This window comes from Ptychodera flava, chromosome 1 (assembly GCF_041260155.1).
Source record: "Ptychodera flava strain L36383 chromosome 1, AS_Pfla_20210202, whole genome shotgun sequence".
Lineage (NCBI taxonomy): Eukaryota > Metazoa > Hemichordata > Enteropneusta > Ptychoderidae > Ptychodera > Ptychodera flava.
The window spans coordinates 43,909,424-43,927,483 of record NC_091928.1 but is presented as its reverse complement, the minus strand read 5'-3'; the positions used below and the strand labels follow the sequence as shown (position 1 = coordinate 43,927,483).

The 18,060-nt window shown below is 36.8% G+C and overlaps 1 protein-coding gene across 1 annotated transcript; it reads right to left on the bottom strand.

Annotated features, from left to right (window-relative positions):
- Positions 1–5,418: 5,418 nt before the first annotated feature.
- LOC139138557 (1,25-dihydroxyvitamin D(3) 24-hydroxylase, mitochondrial-like) lies at positions 5,419–17,780 on the bottom strand. Its single transcript, XM_070706987.1, has 9 exons — positions 17,345–17,780; positions 14,207–14,406; positions 13,164–13,367; positions 12,430–12,602; positions 11,719–11,885; positions 9,031–9,109; positions 7,865–8,021; positions 7,497–7,540; positions 5,419–6,314 (listed from the first exon to the last, which is right to left on the bottom strand). The coding sequence occupies exons 1-9, from the start codon at positions 17,494–17,496 to the stop codon at positions 6,204–6,206; spliced, it is 1,287 nt and encodes a 428-aa protein (XP_070563088.1). The 5' UTR covers positions 17,497–17,780; the 3' UTR covers positions 5,419–6,203.
- Between the last annotated feature and the right edge of the window lie 280 nt (positions 17,781–18,060).

Genomic DNA, 18,060 nt, shown 5'->3' with positions numbered 1-18,060 from the left:
ACCCCCCCCCCCCCATCCCTGGATTTTGCCGGCCTATCTTCCGCTATAATAACTGAACGCTCCCTTGAGCACATCGACCTACCCTATTTAAAAGCCTCTGACATTTACGTTTGGACTGTGTACTTACTGAAGTAGGACACCAAGGCCGAGGTTTCGCTCCTGCCTGTGAATTAACCATGGATCGACCTGTAACCTTCTCGGATATTTTCCCTCATTTCTCAACACGAATTCGAAATCTTGTGGATCTGTTAAGTTGACCACAACATTCGACCCAAGCATTTGCTTCCATATCGGTCCGTAATCTCGCTTGAATTGGTGAAGCAGCTTCCAAGGTTTCTGCAATTGTCCACTGAATGCAGCTTTCATAACTTTCAGCATACTGGGTCCTGGCATTTCGTCGAAGGATTTCACATTTTTGCTGTCGATACCGTCGGCTTCCTTAACGAGGTTGTTGGTGGAGCAGATTCGTATGTTCCCGATAGTGACGCATTTCGGTCGGTTGAGGTAGCGCACTGTTGACGCTCGAAAGAACGCCATGATAACCGACACCCTCGTCTCCTATTAAACAGTTCGTTGACCCTTGTGACCTGGTATTTAAGCAATAACCTCCGCTGAGGGCGGGTATGCAACTCGATATAGCACAATTCGATATATAGCACAATTCACCATTTAAAAAAATTCACGATATATATGAGCAACAAGCGAGTGCATATATTGAGTGAATTGTGCTATATCGAGTGGTTTATCAGTCCTCAGTTATTACTATGGCTAATTATAATCAGCGAAATAGCAAAATGAAAAAATAAAGAAAAATAGAGAAATAGAAAAAAAGAGAAAATTCATACATAAATAAATAAATAAAGAAAATCAGTCAAGCTGTTAACCCTTTGTGTGCCGTAATTTTTTCCCACCAAAATTTTAGTACAACATTTTACCAGTTTTTGGAGATTTTCAAGGAAATTTTTGGATAATTTTAGACCAAATAGACATATTTTATTTCCTACAGTTTTCATCAAAATTTGGCAAAAATCTGAAAAGAATTGCTAGAGTGTATTTTTTTAAGGGTGATAAAAATTGACTTTGGGGCTTAAAGAGTTAGACGGACTGTCGATTAGATGTGTTACTCGAAGCACTCGTGCTCTATTGTCCTACTTAAATTTGTAAATCTCAAATGTCCCATAGACCTGGTAATATATTACCTTGAATGAAAAAGATTATTGGACCAGTTTAATGTCATATTACAGCGCCCCCTATATGGCTAAGGGATTGGACAGAAATCACAGGGCGGGAGTGTTGGTGTTTTGCAAAATGGCGCTGTGAAGGGTTATTCATGATGTACCTATTAATTCACATGATTCAGGTCGCATTCATATGTAAATATTTTATTGTGTTGAAGTTTCAGAGTTGTACAAGCCTGTTGTATTGTAGAGAGTTACGTGTGTCTATCATTGCAAAATTAAAATTCTCTGACGAGGTGAGTTTGGTTGGGCCGTGAACACATGCTTGATGTGCCTCGTCTCAACTCCAGCAGAATCTCGCAAAGTGCACGCAGTTGCCCTTACACACACTGTAAAAATAGCGGACGCTAGACGCGTCTTTACGCGTTCAAAATGTACATGTCGGTGTTCAAATTTGAACGGTTAGTGTTCATATTGTTAACACTAGTGTTCATATTAAAAAACAATGATGTTCTAAACCTGACACGTAGTGTTAACAACTATCTCCTTCAAGTGTTCAAAAACTCAGCATCACAGAAATTTTACAATACTGTGAAACAATTAACAATCTTTTGTGTTTTTTACTTTACAATGGCTATATTAACTTTACTACTGCCTCGCTGTCCGGCATACGTACACGGATTTCGGTGTAACGAATTTCACATTAAGTGGAAAATATTTCCGGTCTACAATTGCTGAAAGCATGTTTTTTCTAAAAAAGGAAGTATAAAAAATATTTTACACGTTTATTACGGGTTGAAATTTTGAAATTTTGAAAAGAAAATCAAAAAACCACCATGGACGCTTTAATTTTAACATCGGCGTGCAAGAGGCGTTCTACTTCTTAACACTTGGTGTTCAAGTTTGGTGCCTTTCTTATCCCATGATGCATCAAACGGAAGTTGCGACATGTTTCTTGTAAGCGCACGCTGAAGTCGTGATCGTGCGAAAACAAGACCAGAAAGGGTAAGTTTTCTCTCCAAAATATTAAAAGGTATTGGATTTTGAAGCATCTGTATTATTATCCTTCGAAATTAATTGTATTGTACTTTGAAAAAGCTTAACTACGTGAAGAAACCTTTATTTCTTTCAGTGGCTGGTGGACCATACACTAGCTTTGAATACGCAGCAGTGTTTTGGGCCATGGGGTATCGCTCGCACTCGGGTCAAGGGTCATCACTGGAGCGATGACCCTTGACCCGAGCGCGATCGATATGCCACATTACCGCTGCGTAATCACAGCTAACATATGTCTTTTAGTAACCACAATCGCATGTAAATTTTTAGTTAAACATGGAAGAATATTGTTTTAGCATATGAGAGTTGGCTTTGCTTTTACATTTCATCAGTTGATGACACGAAGAAGCCAATATTTTGTAACATTGACGAAAAGAGGCACTGTATAAAAAGTCACCCTCTTTCCTTAACCTACTAAGGCCAAATTGTCTTTCATTTGAAGTCTCATGTCGCCATATTATCTATTGTTGCAATATTTTCAGGATGTGAAAAGTTGGATGAACGTGAAATCAAAGAGTTATTACAGAAGCTATTGGTACAGAAATTGAAGAATACGAGTGTACAGATAGCTGTCTGCAAACAAGCTTGAGAACCTCAGTTCATCTCTGATGTAGATTTGAACTTTCGAGAGTTAGTAACTGAATTGATAAGTTTCTGTATTTTTGTTCTGAATTTATCTGAGTTATGTCCAGAACGCTATGATTAACTAAATGTTACTGGAGAATAAGCTTTCAAATACTTGTAGTCGCCCTTATCAGATGCAATGGTGGAATGAAGAATTAAAGCAGAAAGCCACAGAAAATTCACAGTGAAAATGTACACTCTAAATTTCGGAACTTTCTGAAATTTCCACTCTGAATTTTCTGTCGCTTTCTGCTTCAAATCTTCATTGCACCCTGGCATCTGATGAAGGAGACTTCACGTCTTTGAAGGCTTATGCCAGTAACATTTAGTTGATCATAGCCTGCTACCAAATCTTTGATTATTTTATATTTTAGATCAAGAAATCTTTTGTTAACGGTTTGTTACTGATTTTAGCTTTGCTGTTAAGGACGTAGACCTAATATCATAGGTGAATGTGTGGCATCATCCTCAAATGTTTACATCCCAAGCGTTTTCTTCAAAACGGCCAGTACGATTCACTTAATATTTGGAGTACAGGTTTCCGGGGATTTTCCTAATCATATATCTACAAGTTATGATGAAATACACAAAATTGTATTTTGAGACATTAAAGACATTTCAGACATTTTTAAGACATAAGGAATTATCAAAATGTGATATATTCAAGTAAGCCAAATTTTTAGCTTTTTCAAAACAGATGTTTCGTACGTTTTTGCAAGTATGAATATATAACGTAATCCACAATAAGTAAAACCTGTTTCGTCACTACTTTGTTCATATTGTTTGAAAACGATCTACAGTGTTTATGGGGATTTTCCTTTGTTTATGTTCTGATAGGAAGGTGTTAATTAGCGTTGGTGTTTTCCTCTGACAAACTTTACAAAGTGGCCATATGGCCACTTTGTATAGTTTGTCAGAGGAAAACACCAACGGTGTTTATGTGCCCAATTGACACTAAATAATTGTATTTTACTAAAGGAATTTTTGTGTATTTTTAAATAAAATAATTTTACTGAATATAAGTGGTCTGTTTTGTTATTTCCAGGCTTGAACACCCCATGAACGCGCAAAATTAAAGGTGTTCAACAAGTGCATATCATGTGTTCTAACCATAAACACTCTTATCGTTGAACGGCGTCCATGCGTTCAAAAGTGTTACAGCCCTTTGAACGCGTAAATGCGTTCAATTTTTTGAACGCATTTCATGTGCAACGTATGTTCAGATATGGAACACATGGTGTTCAATATAATGCCTGATGAACACGAAGTGTTCAAAATCTGCACACGTGTGTTAAAAAATTGAACATTGGTTGAACACGTAGTGTTAAATTTCTGAACGTCTAGACGCGTTCAAAAGTGTTACAAAAAGGCGTTTAATTGGTGTTCTATCCTTTAACACTTAACTTTACAGAGCAGTGATTTGTAGAGGTTGTCGATAAATTTGCCGCTTTGGAGATAGCTCTCATCATGGAGCCCATGTATTTTCGCCAAGAAGTGAATATTTTTTACCCATATTTTGTCTTCCGGCTTTACATCGACACAAGGCCTCTGAAATAACGCATTTCCCCCGGATTTAACTGGGACACATATTTTGCAAATTATTCGACGGGAACTCCGGTGGCGAACATTTTGTGGGACATGTCGCATAGGTACGTTGCGGTTAAACTGTGGAAAGTTGCTACAACTGCTGCCTTGATATTGCTCAAGTCCGGGAAAAGGTTAAACAGTGATTTGAATGTAATATTTCGTTAAAAGAGGAACAGTTGAAGATAGTGCAATCTGTCGTACAAGGCAGAAATACATGTGGTATTTTACCTACAGGATATGGAGAGAGTCTCTGCTTTACAGCTCCGCAGTTGATTTTGGTCCGGGACAAAGTAAGTGATAGAGTAGTGAATTATAGGTAGCAGCGCTATGATTGCCTATCTACTGTCAATCCGCGATCGTTTGAAAAATGTAAATTTAGGACATCACGGCGCTAGTGCCGCTACAACCGCTGATCCTCCCGCTGCTGTTGCAAGGTCGCAGTTTCATGCTAAAAACTCCGGTCAAGTCGGAAACCGCACCCAGAAATACACAGAAGATAGTTTTTCACTCAAAGAACATAGCAGGTATTTGGAGATGTATTGGAAGCCATCTATGCTGATTTATTGAATTAATCGTGGCATTATATGAGGGGAAATTTGTCTTCGCCAAACTATGCGAAACGTGCGTAAAGTGGCCATTCCGTTTCCCATTAGTTCAATTTCCCACTTCTCTAAAGCATACCGCATAACGGCCGTCATGTCTCGATTCACAAGCGACTGTGATGTCAACCAGCACCAGGGATTGCTGCCGCTTTATCAAAGGTGGCATGGTTACCACAGTCGCTTGTTGGTTGGTGGTACGAACGCCCCACTAAGGTACCATTTGATATCCTAAGTTCACATTCAATGAATTTCCATAATTAGGCTCTACATCACTACTGAGTACACCATTTTTAACCAGACCTCGGCCATTGTTTTATCATACGCACGTCCACTTAATATTTTGTAAGTTTTAATGAGCACGACATTCTAACTATTAGCTGAATTGCATATTTAATGAATTTCTTGAATTAAGATGTACATTAATATTGAGTACGCAAATTATGACCAGACCTCTATTATTTATTGATCATATGAATTATTTTCTTAGCATTATTTATTAACAAAAAAGAAAGATACAGACAAGAAAAATACAACAGAAACAACATTTACAAAAGACTCAGATCAAATGAGAACCCAGTAAAGTGCTTATATAAAGGTGGCATTCTAAATCCGTGATTAAAAGTATATTACCAGAGTATGCCAGCGACTTTTTCTTTTCTCGTCTCCTCATATACAGGATATGTTTTCCTACGATAAAACAGTAGTTTAAAATACAGCTGAATTCAAGCTTTTCTAGAATAATGACCTTGAATCACATATATTTCTCTGGCACCTTTCTTCGAATTGGCGCCAAAATATTTTTATAGACAAACACTTAGAAATGAAATTTTTATAATTTATTTTAGTCACCCTCTCTCAGAAGCAATCCCCTGGAAATTTTCAAGCTGAGAGAGACATTCCCTGTACTGAGAGAAACCTGGAGAAACGCTGTTTCATATTCTGAATCTTTGAGCGACACAAGCGTTTGTTACAAAAGACATCATTAAAGCGCCATTAGCCGTAACGTTTCATGTATTTTTGAATAGTTTTTGACCTTCTGTAAATGTGTGACTTTGTCGTCTCATCGATGCCTATATGTGCAAAGGTCCCTGAAGAAAACAGGGTTCACCGCTGCAATGCTTAGGTTTTTGTGAAGGCGGTCTGCAAATCACTGGTTTTAAGCGTTTCTACTCATGAACCGCAGATTGAGTGGTCTATCCGGCACAGTTATAGTTGTCACCTTTGCTTCCACGTCACAGGTCGGTTCTAAAGTAAACTGCTCACAAACCTGTAAATGAAAAATATTATAAACTTATGGGCATTGCTTTTATTCCAGACCTATTCCATGACCGCGTTCTTTACATGAAGGAAGTTTGAATTTTTCCCACCGTATTCTAGAATAAATCAATGTTCCACTCTGAGCTTAAAAAATATCAAATATTCGTGAGAAACTAAACCCTTCTCCTTCATTGGGTCCCCTGCAATCAATGTTCTCGAACTGTCCACTGTAAAGTTCAGAACTCCTTACATCCTATCATGACAAAAAATAATTATGTAATACTTATGTAATTAAGAGCATGGCCAATTGCCAGGGTGCCCTCTTGTGACAGCCTACTGTTTTCTATTAATTCCATTCTTTATGGTGTCCTGTTTCTTATTCAAAATGATTATTTAAATTGCTTGTAAATTGGTGCGTTGGTTTAGGCTAAGTTTTTTGTGATTTCTCACAGAAGATATATGGTTCTGTACATACGTTTGTACAGAGTATCACCCGTTTCTCCTATATGTAAACTACTTTTCAAACAAGCCTCATGAAATGGCGTACACAAGGTCAGTTGATTTGCAGTTGATGTCGTGGTTTGTAGTGTAACATGACTTTTCTTGTCCTTTAAATGTGCTGGTTTCTTCCGTATATTGGCAGATGGCGCACTTCTTGCTGCCACATGGTGCTGATCGTAGATTTATCCTAGGGGTTGTTTTCCTCGCCCGGTTGTTTGTCAGTCACGGTCTTGGTGCATTGTTCCTCTCTCTTCTCCAGGCTACTATTGGTGGTTGTGGAAAAGCTTTTTTTACATTGTTTTACATTTAGTCTAGTCTGTCCTCTTTGTCAATGTTGTTGATTTGTTTCCGTACATTTACAGGCAAATAAGATCATCATTTTGCACCACGAAACTGGACACCATAAACAATGGAGAAAAACATAGGCTGTTTCTTGAGTGTACCCGGGCAATTGGCCATGCACGAAATTACATAGCTATTACATAATTATTCTGTTGTCCTCCATGATGTAAGGAGTTCTGAGCTTCACAATGGACAGTTAAAGATAATTGATTGCAGTGACCGATAAAGAAGAAGAACTAATTGTCTCTTCGAAATATTTGGGATATTGGAAGCTAAAAGTGAAACATTGATTTCCACTGTTTTATTCAAAATATAATTATTTGTGATGCCAGTTAAACTTCAAACTTACTCTTATTGTAGCAAGATGGATCTCCAATTCAGCTAGCCTTTTATCTGGTGAAAGAAAAAATGGTGATGGTTGTTTTCGTGACACAATTGCAGATCAATTCTGGTCTTGAGAAACGGCTTTTTGTCACATTGATGGAATGCAATGGTAAAATGCTTAAATGGTTAAATGCAAACACTCCATCAGAAAGCTCTCTCTCTCTCTCTCTCTCTCTCTCTCTCTCTCTCTCTCTCTCTCTCTCTCTCTCTCTTTCTGTTTTGGCGTGTCTAGCATGTACGTGTGCATGTAAACACTGTGTTGTGTGTGTGTGTGTGAATTTACACGACATTAGTGCATATTCGGAAAAAGAAAGGGGCAAGACATAAGCTCACCAATGCACATCCTAGGTCCATATCCAAATGGTAGCGATTTAAACCCGTAGAACTGTTCATTTTCCTCTCGGATCCATCTCTCAGGGCGGAATTCCAGTGGATCTGGGAAGTTTGCCGGATCCTGACCCATCAACCAAACATTCCCTCCAATCAGAGTCTGAAAGTATATTTGAAAAAAAGATAAAGGTAACCATGTCACTTGTTCTAATATATCAGATTACTTGACTAACTTATACAAGTGTAACATGGCTGTATTTGGACTGATATGTCTGTGATTGGTTAGATTTTCTCTTCCCATGGTAACTGTGGGAAAATTGAAACATGTGACAATATACCTTTAATGCGCTGTCGCTCAAGACTTACGCACTTACGACAACATGCAAGTTATAACTGTTATTAAAGTGCCTATAGCGGCATTTTCTAAAATATATGTATAGAAAACAATATTTTTATCTTTTCTTCTTCTGCCCCTCAAGGAGAATTGACTTACAAACTATCCGCCTTGCAAACACACTTCATTCTGAAAGATATACCAGTTTACTATTCGCGAATGAACTCTAGTCTAGAAAATTCATTTGTCGACAACAATATAGGGCCGAAGGTACATATCCGCATGATATCCACATGTACAGGGGATGATATCATAATTTATAGTTTTAATTGTATTCGTATATACCATTGTATATGAGAGGTATGCTTAAGGATACAGGTGGAGAAGGGACAACGTCCAGGAGTATGTAACATCTACACATAAGAAATAAACAGTGTTATATTTGAGCCAAAACTCTATTTCTGTATCCTCACTATATCGCTGGCTACTCCTCATTGGAAGGCAGTAAACTGTAATACGGGCTGTAATGACAAGTTGAACAATAGGGTTTTGCTACGATTTTTAGAGTCGAACGAAAAAAGTATATCTTACGAATAGAACAAAATGCCGAGAAATACATAAAATTGAAAACTAATAAAATTGTGATCGATAGAAAGAAAGTAGTAAAATATGTCATAAGTATGCATGTCTATTGGTTTCACAATTCAATGCAAAATGGGAACCTGGTGGCCATTTCGATACGGTTTTTTCATGTACAGAGCCATAATATATTTTGTCAGGCAATTGGAAATGAAGAGTCATTGAAATACTACAAAGTCTTATTAGATTTACTCACTTTGGCGGGAATTCTATAACCTCTGATAATAACATCCCTGTCCAGAATACGACCAATTTGGGTAGCGGGAGGATACACTCTGGAAAATAGCACGAAGAAAATGATTTTATTTCATTTTTTACATTGAAAGGTGTTAATAATGGTTATGAAATAATAACCTTATATCATGCTGAAAGATATATGGTGAAAGAGCATGGCAATTTGACTGAAAATGAATAACGAACGAAGGTAAAACTTCGTGGATCAACTCTGACTGGCCTGAAGATGCTAGTCAACACTACAATGTGCATGTGACTAATGATGCATGGATATGTTCCCCTCGCTTTTTTATTTTTGCCAAACCGTGACATAGAAAGTATTAAATGGTAAAATTATGCTCATTTATTCGATTATGCATTATACATGACATTTTTAGATTACTGTAACCAATCTTTTTGTTTTACAAAAGTCTTATGAATCACATTTTTGTAGGTTGTGTGTGTGTGGGTATACGATTTCTTTTAAAGGGCGAACAAGACTCCTTAGGAGTGTGGAAAGATTCTTCAGCCAGAGACCCCTTCCTAAGTATTCAGTTATTTGCTTTGTAAACTCTCACGAGAAAAAAACATTCCCAGCTTGCTCCAACAATACTAAGTCCGATTCAACAACTCATAATAACCAGATATGAACTAAAAGTGCTAACGTGTTTAATTATATATTACATTTATGTGAAAATTTGAACCTTTGCCACATGTTTGCAACTTAATTGAAAGTGTTATGATCAACATAATTAACAATATTCACCACAGATCAACGCTAAGGTCATAAAGTATTCAAATATGTAATTAGCTGAAATGAAAATAATTAATTTCTTTGAGTACTGTCATTGTATCACCACTTAATATAGCACGTGTAATTAATTGTCTTTAGTTAAGTCCTTCGAGCTATATATGCCAAACTGTAAAAGCTTATTAGATATGCAAATTATCAATTATCTGACGTGAAAATGGGAAGTGACTTTCAATATTGTTATAACCTGGTATAATCATCAATGTACATAGCATGTTTTGCCAACTGTGATCACGTAAATCCAAGTATATATCCCTAATTAGGAAAGTTCATTAAAAATGCAAATTAGGAATTGACTGAATTGTTCTCATTAAATATGCAAATTCGGAATTAGCTGAAATAAAAACGTTAAATGACTTTCAATAATGTTGTATCATAGTATTTTAAACGTACATAATAAGTTTCGTAAACTTTGGTCTAGTCAATACAGATAAATATCGCCTACTAAGAAAGTTAGTCAAATATGCAAATTAGAAATTGGCTGAAGTAAAAATGCTTAACGACTTTCAATAATGCTGATTATAGCATCTTAAATATTTGTAGCAAGATTCATCAACTTTGTTCGAGTCAATTCAGATATATATCCCTTATAATTAGAAATGTTCATTACATATGCAAATAAGGAATTGGCTGAAGTAAAACCAATTAATGACTTTCAATAATGTTATATCATAGTATCTTCAATGTACATAGCAAGTTTCATCAACTTTGGTGGAGTCAATTCAGATATATATAACTAATTAGGAAAGTTCATTAAATATGCAAATAAGGAATTGGCTGTAGCAAAATGCTTAATGACCTTCAATAATGTTATATCATAGTATCTTTAATGTACATCACAAGTTTAATTTATTTTGGTCAAGTCAATTCAAATATAAATCCTTAATTTCAAAGTTTATTTAATATGTACATTTGGAGTTGGATGAAGTAAAAATGCTCAACGACTTTCAAGAATATTGTATCATAGTATCTTCAATATATGTAGCAAGTTTCATCAACTTTGGTCTAGTCATTTCAGATGTATATACCTAATTAGGAAAATTCATTTAATATGCATATTAGGAATTGGTGAAGTAAAAATGCTTAATGACTTTCAATAATGTTAATAACATAGTATCGTTAATATACAGACCAAGTTTCGTCAATTTTAATCTTGCCAGCTCAGATATATATCCCTAAATAGGAAAGTTCATTGAATATGCGAATTAGCAATGATCTTTCATGTCAACCCTTATTATCTTTCACGGCTGAGACATCTTGGTTTGATCAACATTTATAGCAGATTTCATCAAGTTGTGTTCAGTAATTCTAAATGTTTATCCGTTTTTCTAAAATCATTAATTATGCAAACGAGCAAAAAGTAAGCAAGCCACTATCGCCAAAAACTAATCAGTTCTTGCCATTTGAAAACTAAATCTGTGTACCAGATATGATTTTGATCTGATGAGCCGTTTTTGAGATATCGAGCACACAGATAGACAGACAGATAGACAGACATACATCGCTGCGACATATGCTCACGTGAGTGAAGACGTGAGCAAAAAATATTTAATATGACCTTTAAAGTTAATCTGTGGTGAATATTGTTCATTATGTTGATCATAACACCTTTCATGAAGTTGCATACATGTGGCAAAGGTTCAAATTTACACATAACTACAATATTAATAATGAAACAATGAGCATTTTCAGTTCATATCTGGTTGTTACACAACACTGTGTCGTAGAGACTAAACACCCTCACTACTTAAATTGTTTACCACTATGGTTTTGGCAAAAAAACATTGTCAGCGATAGAGATTGTTAACCTGTTTAAAGGCATTTGGGGATGATCAAACTACGAAATGGGTCAAATTTCACCTCATGGTCTCTTTGAGCACTGCTTTCAAGTACGGCATCTTGTTGACATGTTCGTGTGTTGGAGTTACTCCCGTTGGAACGACTCGCTTGATTTCCTCGTATAAAGATTCCTGTACGTGTGGATGCTTTGCTAAAAAGTACAAGATCCACAGGAATGTATTTGAAGTCTGCAATGCACAAACAGTGTATATAAGTACTTCAGACCTATCGATTCGCCAAATATTCAGCTGAGACCAATATATCCCTTTCAAAAATGAAAATCTCAATAATTAATGTACGTAGCAAAGTAGCCTTAAAACCATGCAGTTCCGTAGGCTGCGTTGTTAAGGCCCGTATTTTACCCGCCGGCTCTCAACGACTTAAAGCCTAACATAATGGAAGAACTAAAAAAACCATGAGACTAGGCGAGAATTACAAGTCTGACACGAGGGAGACCTTTGACATATTTCATTCAGTTGTACGTGCTACAAACAATCAAATATACGCAAGCGATTATCAAAACGTGGCGATTTCAAATAGAAAATGCGATTTAAGCACTCATCTTCCATTTTACTGGCCTCACTGCGCCCTCAAGACTAGTTTTCACCTCTTATCCACATTTGATAAGCTAATTATTGATTATATCTATAAATCATAATATCGTTGAACATAATATATTACTAATATTTTAAATGGTATAAATATTAAATTAAATGGCGAATTGTGGAATACCGTATCGACCGCTGCAGCGAGTAACTCCGTTGCATTGGCGTAAATTTCATCGATATCAAGCGTTCCCTTGATGAACAAGTACGTAATAAAATCAGTTCCTTCCACATCGATGTCTTTCTCAGAGGTCAGCCTTTTAGTGACGTCATTCACCCTCTCGTCAATTAATGTTTTAGCTATTACAGTCAAATTTCATGAGAGAGTAAATTGTTAATATGCATGTAATATTCTTACATGCATGTATCCTCGCTCATCTACTAAGAATTGATAATACCATGAAGAAGATCAGAAAAATGTACAGCAGACTCTCTGCCTGACAATTTGTTTATATTTGTTCTCTCCACACTCATTCTTCATAGCCATAATTATGAAATTTTTATTCACCACATCTGAATATTCGAATACTTATTTGCATAATTATATGGTTATCATGAGTACTTAGGTAGGTGTAGATGACTATTGCCGTAAAAATATCCATACATGTATGTTACATGTATGTGTCCCGTCAAACCGGTCAAGGGTCGTCAAATCTGTGTACATAACAGGCATTCTGACATAATGATATAAATTCAATTGAATATTTACATTCTTTTTGTAACAATTCAAAAATTGAACGATTGATGCGATATGAACTACTTCAAGAAACTGCATGGAATGAAAAGACAAACGGTTTCCTCTTTGATAAATCTGATCGATTTGAAATGACTGTGATTGATTTTGACACAAATCTACATTACCTAATGCAAAGATGGTATCCCATGCTCTGAGTTGTTTCCTCCAAGGTTTAGTATTGAACTTTTTATGAAGATGAACCGGGAATACGAACAACCACATCAAGGATTCAAACATATCATGTACAGCCTGGATAAACTCTTGTGCCTCTGGGTGTGGTTTGTCGTCAAGGAGATTCAATTTCTTGTTCAAAATAACGGAACAGGCCGCTGTAAAATAGGAATAGAGAATAAGATTTTACAGTTGCAAAAACATCTATATAGAGTATTGTATTTCTGCTAAAAAGACAAGCCTATGAGTTTCCACGTCAACGCAACGCTATTTTCGATATTTTCCGACATTTTAATATAGTGGTGAATATCAAGTGAGTCAGTCCAATCACAGTCCATATGTGAAATTTGCAGCGGGTACTTGTAGACACAGACAAATAGAAAGACAGACTAGCAACGCGGCATGCCTTTTGTTGCATGGTCGTCTCGGTAGACTATGGCCTTTTCATATTAAAATGAACTTCACAGATATTAGATTTTTTAGAGACTTTGTTCGTGGTTGATAATTGCACGAGATTATGCGAAAAGTAAGACGAGATGGAATAGAGAATAAGATTTTACAGTTGCAAAAACATCCATATAGAATCGTGTATTTTCTGCTACAAGGACAAGCCTATGTGTTTCCACATCAACGCAAGGCTATTTTCGATATTTTCCGACATTTTAATATGTTCAGTCATCCCTTAATTGTACAATGTTCTGTTATCAGATCATATTCAAGATAGTAAATGAAATACAAGTAGCTTGCTGCAGCCATTCGCGAGTCCTTATCATTTTGATCATCTACATAGCTATTTGACTCTGGTAAGCGAAAGTTTGTTTATTCATGGAGAGATACCTGCACATATACATTCACTGTCTGCCATATAGCTTGTCCAACCCGAAGTAAGGTGACATAGGTCATACAGGGATCATGAGAGTGGCTCTTTGCGTTTTCCAATGTTCATTATTGATCTTGGCGAAAGCGATATGAATCTTTGCTTCACAAATGTACTTACAATCAAGTGACCATTTGAAGACTGTATTTTCTAAATCGGGCACAATGTTGTCTTTGCCATAGTTATTTCTTCCCCTAACGAGTGAATTGACCAGGTCCGTGATGACGTCATTGACAGTGTCACTGTATGTGGCAACTTCACGTGGTCTCATCATCCGTTTGCTTAGTGCAGCTCTGTTGCGCTGCCAGTCCGCTCCTTCGCTGATAAAAATGGATCAGAAAAAAGACATCCAAAGTTTATCAGGCGAACACGGTTGAAGTCTTTCTGAGGCTGAACAAAATATCAGGTTGATTCTCATCTCAGGTCTCTCACAAAATGACACCATCACACGGGATTTAAACTGTATTTTATTGTTTCTCCTTTGTTCACAGGATCAAGCAACCGACATATCAGCAGCAACGCGGAGACGTTTATAGGGAGGCCGTCCTCGGAACTGCGCATGTGCGACTTTCTTGTTTACAATGTATTCCATGCATGATATCCGGATGCATCACGTCAACATAGCTGCAACATTTAAATTTTCTTATTTTCTTTCTTGTAAACAAACACGTTTTAACTTTCATCAATCGCCAACTTGACTAGGAATTTACGGCTTGCCAAACTGCTGACAAGATTTCTAAAACTACCGCAAAATATTTTATCATATACCCTCCGTCAAACATCTGCGCATAGAACTGCACCAGACATTTTTATTTTTCTTTGTTTAGGCCCTACAACCTTAATAAATATTTTGCCACTTGATAGTAGTGCGGACTTCAAAGTTTTTTTTATCATAAATAGATAGATAGATTTAAAAAATTTTAATTGTATTAAGGGGATCTCAAGAAAAGTAAGATTTCTTTCGTGATTCCTCCAGCCCCCCCCCCCTCCCAGTATGTATGAATGCCATAAAGTTGCTTTTACAGAGGCCTGGATTCAGAACAGCATTGCATACCTTCCGTTGACAACTGGAAGGTTTGTATTCGTGCACCGCACATTTGAAGTGGCCATTCTTTGTAACGCTTTTTGTCTACTGAACAGTGAAAACCACTGTGTAAAGAGTAACTCTCTGAATGACACAATTAAACGATACGCAACTATCCCTACAATCGTTGCACGGTAGTCCATGCAGTCTTGAAATGTGCAACACAAAAGTTGTGTGCATATTGGGGAGCATTCAGTTATTATGGCCGGGATGGGGCGGCAAATTCTTCCTGTGCATCATCCAAAATAAGTGAACCCCTACCCATTGCACAAAAAAAATTGATGAGCCCCTTTTAAGATGACAAAAATTTCATTCCATTACCCCCCCCCCCCATAGCTTAAGTGAAGCTGTACACACAAACACATCTGGAGGGGAAGATAGAATCCCCAAAAAAGCTTCTGTGATGTTTTCTAATGACCCCTAACAAACACACAATGTGTTAACGTTCAAAACCCCTTCTGGCTTGCTAGAATGACCCCTCAAAGGGAGTGGACAGAAATTACAATTGAGTCGCAAATTTTTTGCGCAAACATTTTTGAAGGGTCATGAAATTCCACGCATGCCTCTTTGGGGCGGGTGACCATATTTTACGCAACTATTAGAAGGCAAACTGTAGCTGATATTGTGCTTCGTCCTAAAATATCAAATCATAATACATGGGAGTGTATTGGGTAAGTATGAACATTTGCTCATATAAAACAAGCTATATCTGTACATTTACTCGTATTTGATGATTCATGTAAATGTACTTTGTTTGCAGTGGCAGGTCATGGTGTGTACTGTGACAGAAAATTGATATTTGGATTTCACCGATAACGTTATTCACTATACATGGTAGTCTAGGAGGAAACTCCTTAATCATTTTTCAATACAAAACTAGCAAAGACTATGCGTTTATAGAAGTATGATAATTGACATAAATGTACTTGATTTGAATAGGATGGTTACAACTCCTATGTGTACAAAAATTTGATTTTTGAAGTTCACTGAAAATGTTCATGCATTATACATGGGAGTCCATGGTAAAACTGTGAATAATTTTTTCCAATGAAAAACTTGGTATACTTATGCATATAGACGTTGGCTAATGGACATTATTTTACTTGATTAGACTAGGTGGTTACAAGTGAATATGTGTGCAAGAAATTTTTATTTTGGAATTTCACTGAAATGTAGATTCACTATACATGGTAGTCTACGAGGAAAGTATGAGTATTTTTTCCAATTACAAAGTAGCTAAATCTGTGGATTTATAGACGTTTGATTATTCATTTTAAAGTGCTCGATTAGACTAGAGTGGTTACAAGTCGATGTGTGTGAAAGAAATTTGATTTTGGAATTTCATCGAAATTTTGATTGATTCACTAAACATGGTAAGCTTATTCTTTGAGGAAACGATCAATTATTTTTTTCCATACAAAACTAGCTAAATTTGTGTATTTATAGACGTTTGATGTTTCATTTTAAAGTACTTGATTAGACTAGGGTGGGTATGTGTGAAAGAAATTTGATTTTGGAATTTCACGGAAATGTTGATTCACTATACATGGTACTCTATGAGGAAACTATGAATATATTTCCAATACAAAACCAGCTAAATCTGTGTATTTATAGAGGTTTGACAATTGATACGAATGTACTCGATTCAAATAGGGTGTTTGAAAGTTCAGATGCGGACAACAATTATGATACTGGAATTTCACGTAAAAGTACTATTTTAATTTCAAAACTTGCTATATCTCTAATATGTAAGTAATAGGAATTGTTCATTGCCCTCAGTGAGCTCGATTTACAAGAAGAAAAGCCTCAGATTTGACAAGGCAAGACATTAATGTGACAGATATGCTTTTATTCAGATTTACAGTTAAATGACTTCAGAGAATGAAATCATGAAGCGAATCATTTTTATTTCCCAGAATATTTTTGACACTGCAACGGCTTTTTTATGGCCCGGGGACGGATACTTCTGAAAATAAAGTGACCCACCCTCTGCTGTTTGAAAACTACATGACCCCCTGACCACTTTGCAGTTTTCAAATTAAAGGTGACCCCCCCCCCCCCCATCCCTGGTTTTGCCGGCCTATCTTCCGCTATAATAACTGAACGCTCCCTTGAGCACATCGACCTACCCTATTTAAAAGCCTCTGACATTCACGTTTGGACTGTGTACTTACTGAAGTAGGACGCCAAGGCCGAGGTTTCGCTCCTGCCTGTGAATTAACCATGGATCGACCTGTAACCTTCTCGGATATTTTCCCTCATTTCTCAACACGAATTCGAAATCTTGTGGATCTGTTAAGTTGACCACAACATTCGACCCAAGCATTTGCTTCCATATCGGTCCGTAATCTCGCTTGAATTGTGAAGCAGCTTCCAAGGTTTCTGCAATTGTCCACTGAATGCAGCTTTCATAACTTTCAGCATACTGGGTCCTGGCATTTCGTCGAAGGATTTCACATCTTTGCTGTCGATACCGTCGGCTTCCTTAACGAGGTTGTTGGTGGAGCAGATTCGTATGTTCCCGATAGTGACGCATTTCGGTCGGTTGAGGTAGCGCACTGTTGACGCTCGAAAGAACGCCATGATGACCCGGTACCCTCGTCTTCTATTAAATATTTCGTTGACCCTAGTGACCTGGTATTTAAGCAATGACCCCGCTGAGGGCGGGTATAGAACTCGACATAGCACAATTCACGACCCGAGCCGCATATGTGGAGTGAATTGTGCTGTATTGAGTTATATATCCGTACTCAGCTAGGGTTATTGCTATGGCTAATTATAATCGGCGAAATAGCGAAATGAAGAAGTAAAAAAAACTGGAAAATAGAGAAATTGATACATTAAAAAAGAAATAAAGAAACTGAAATATATAGCAGAGAGAAATCCGACA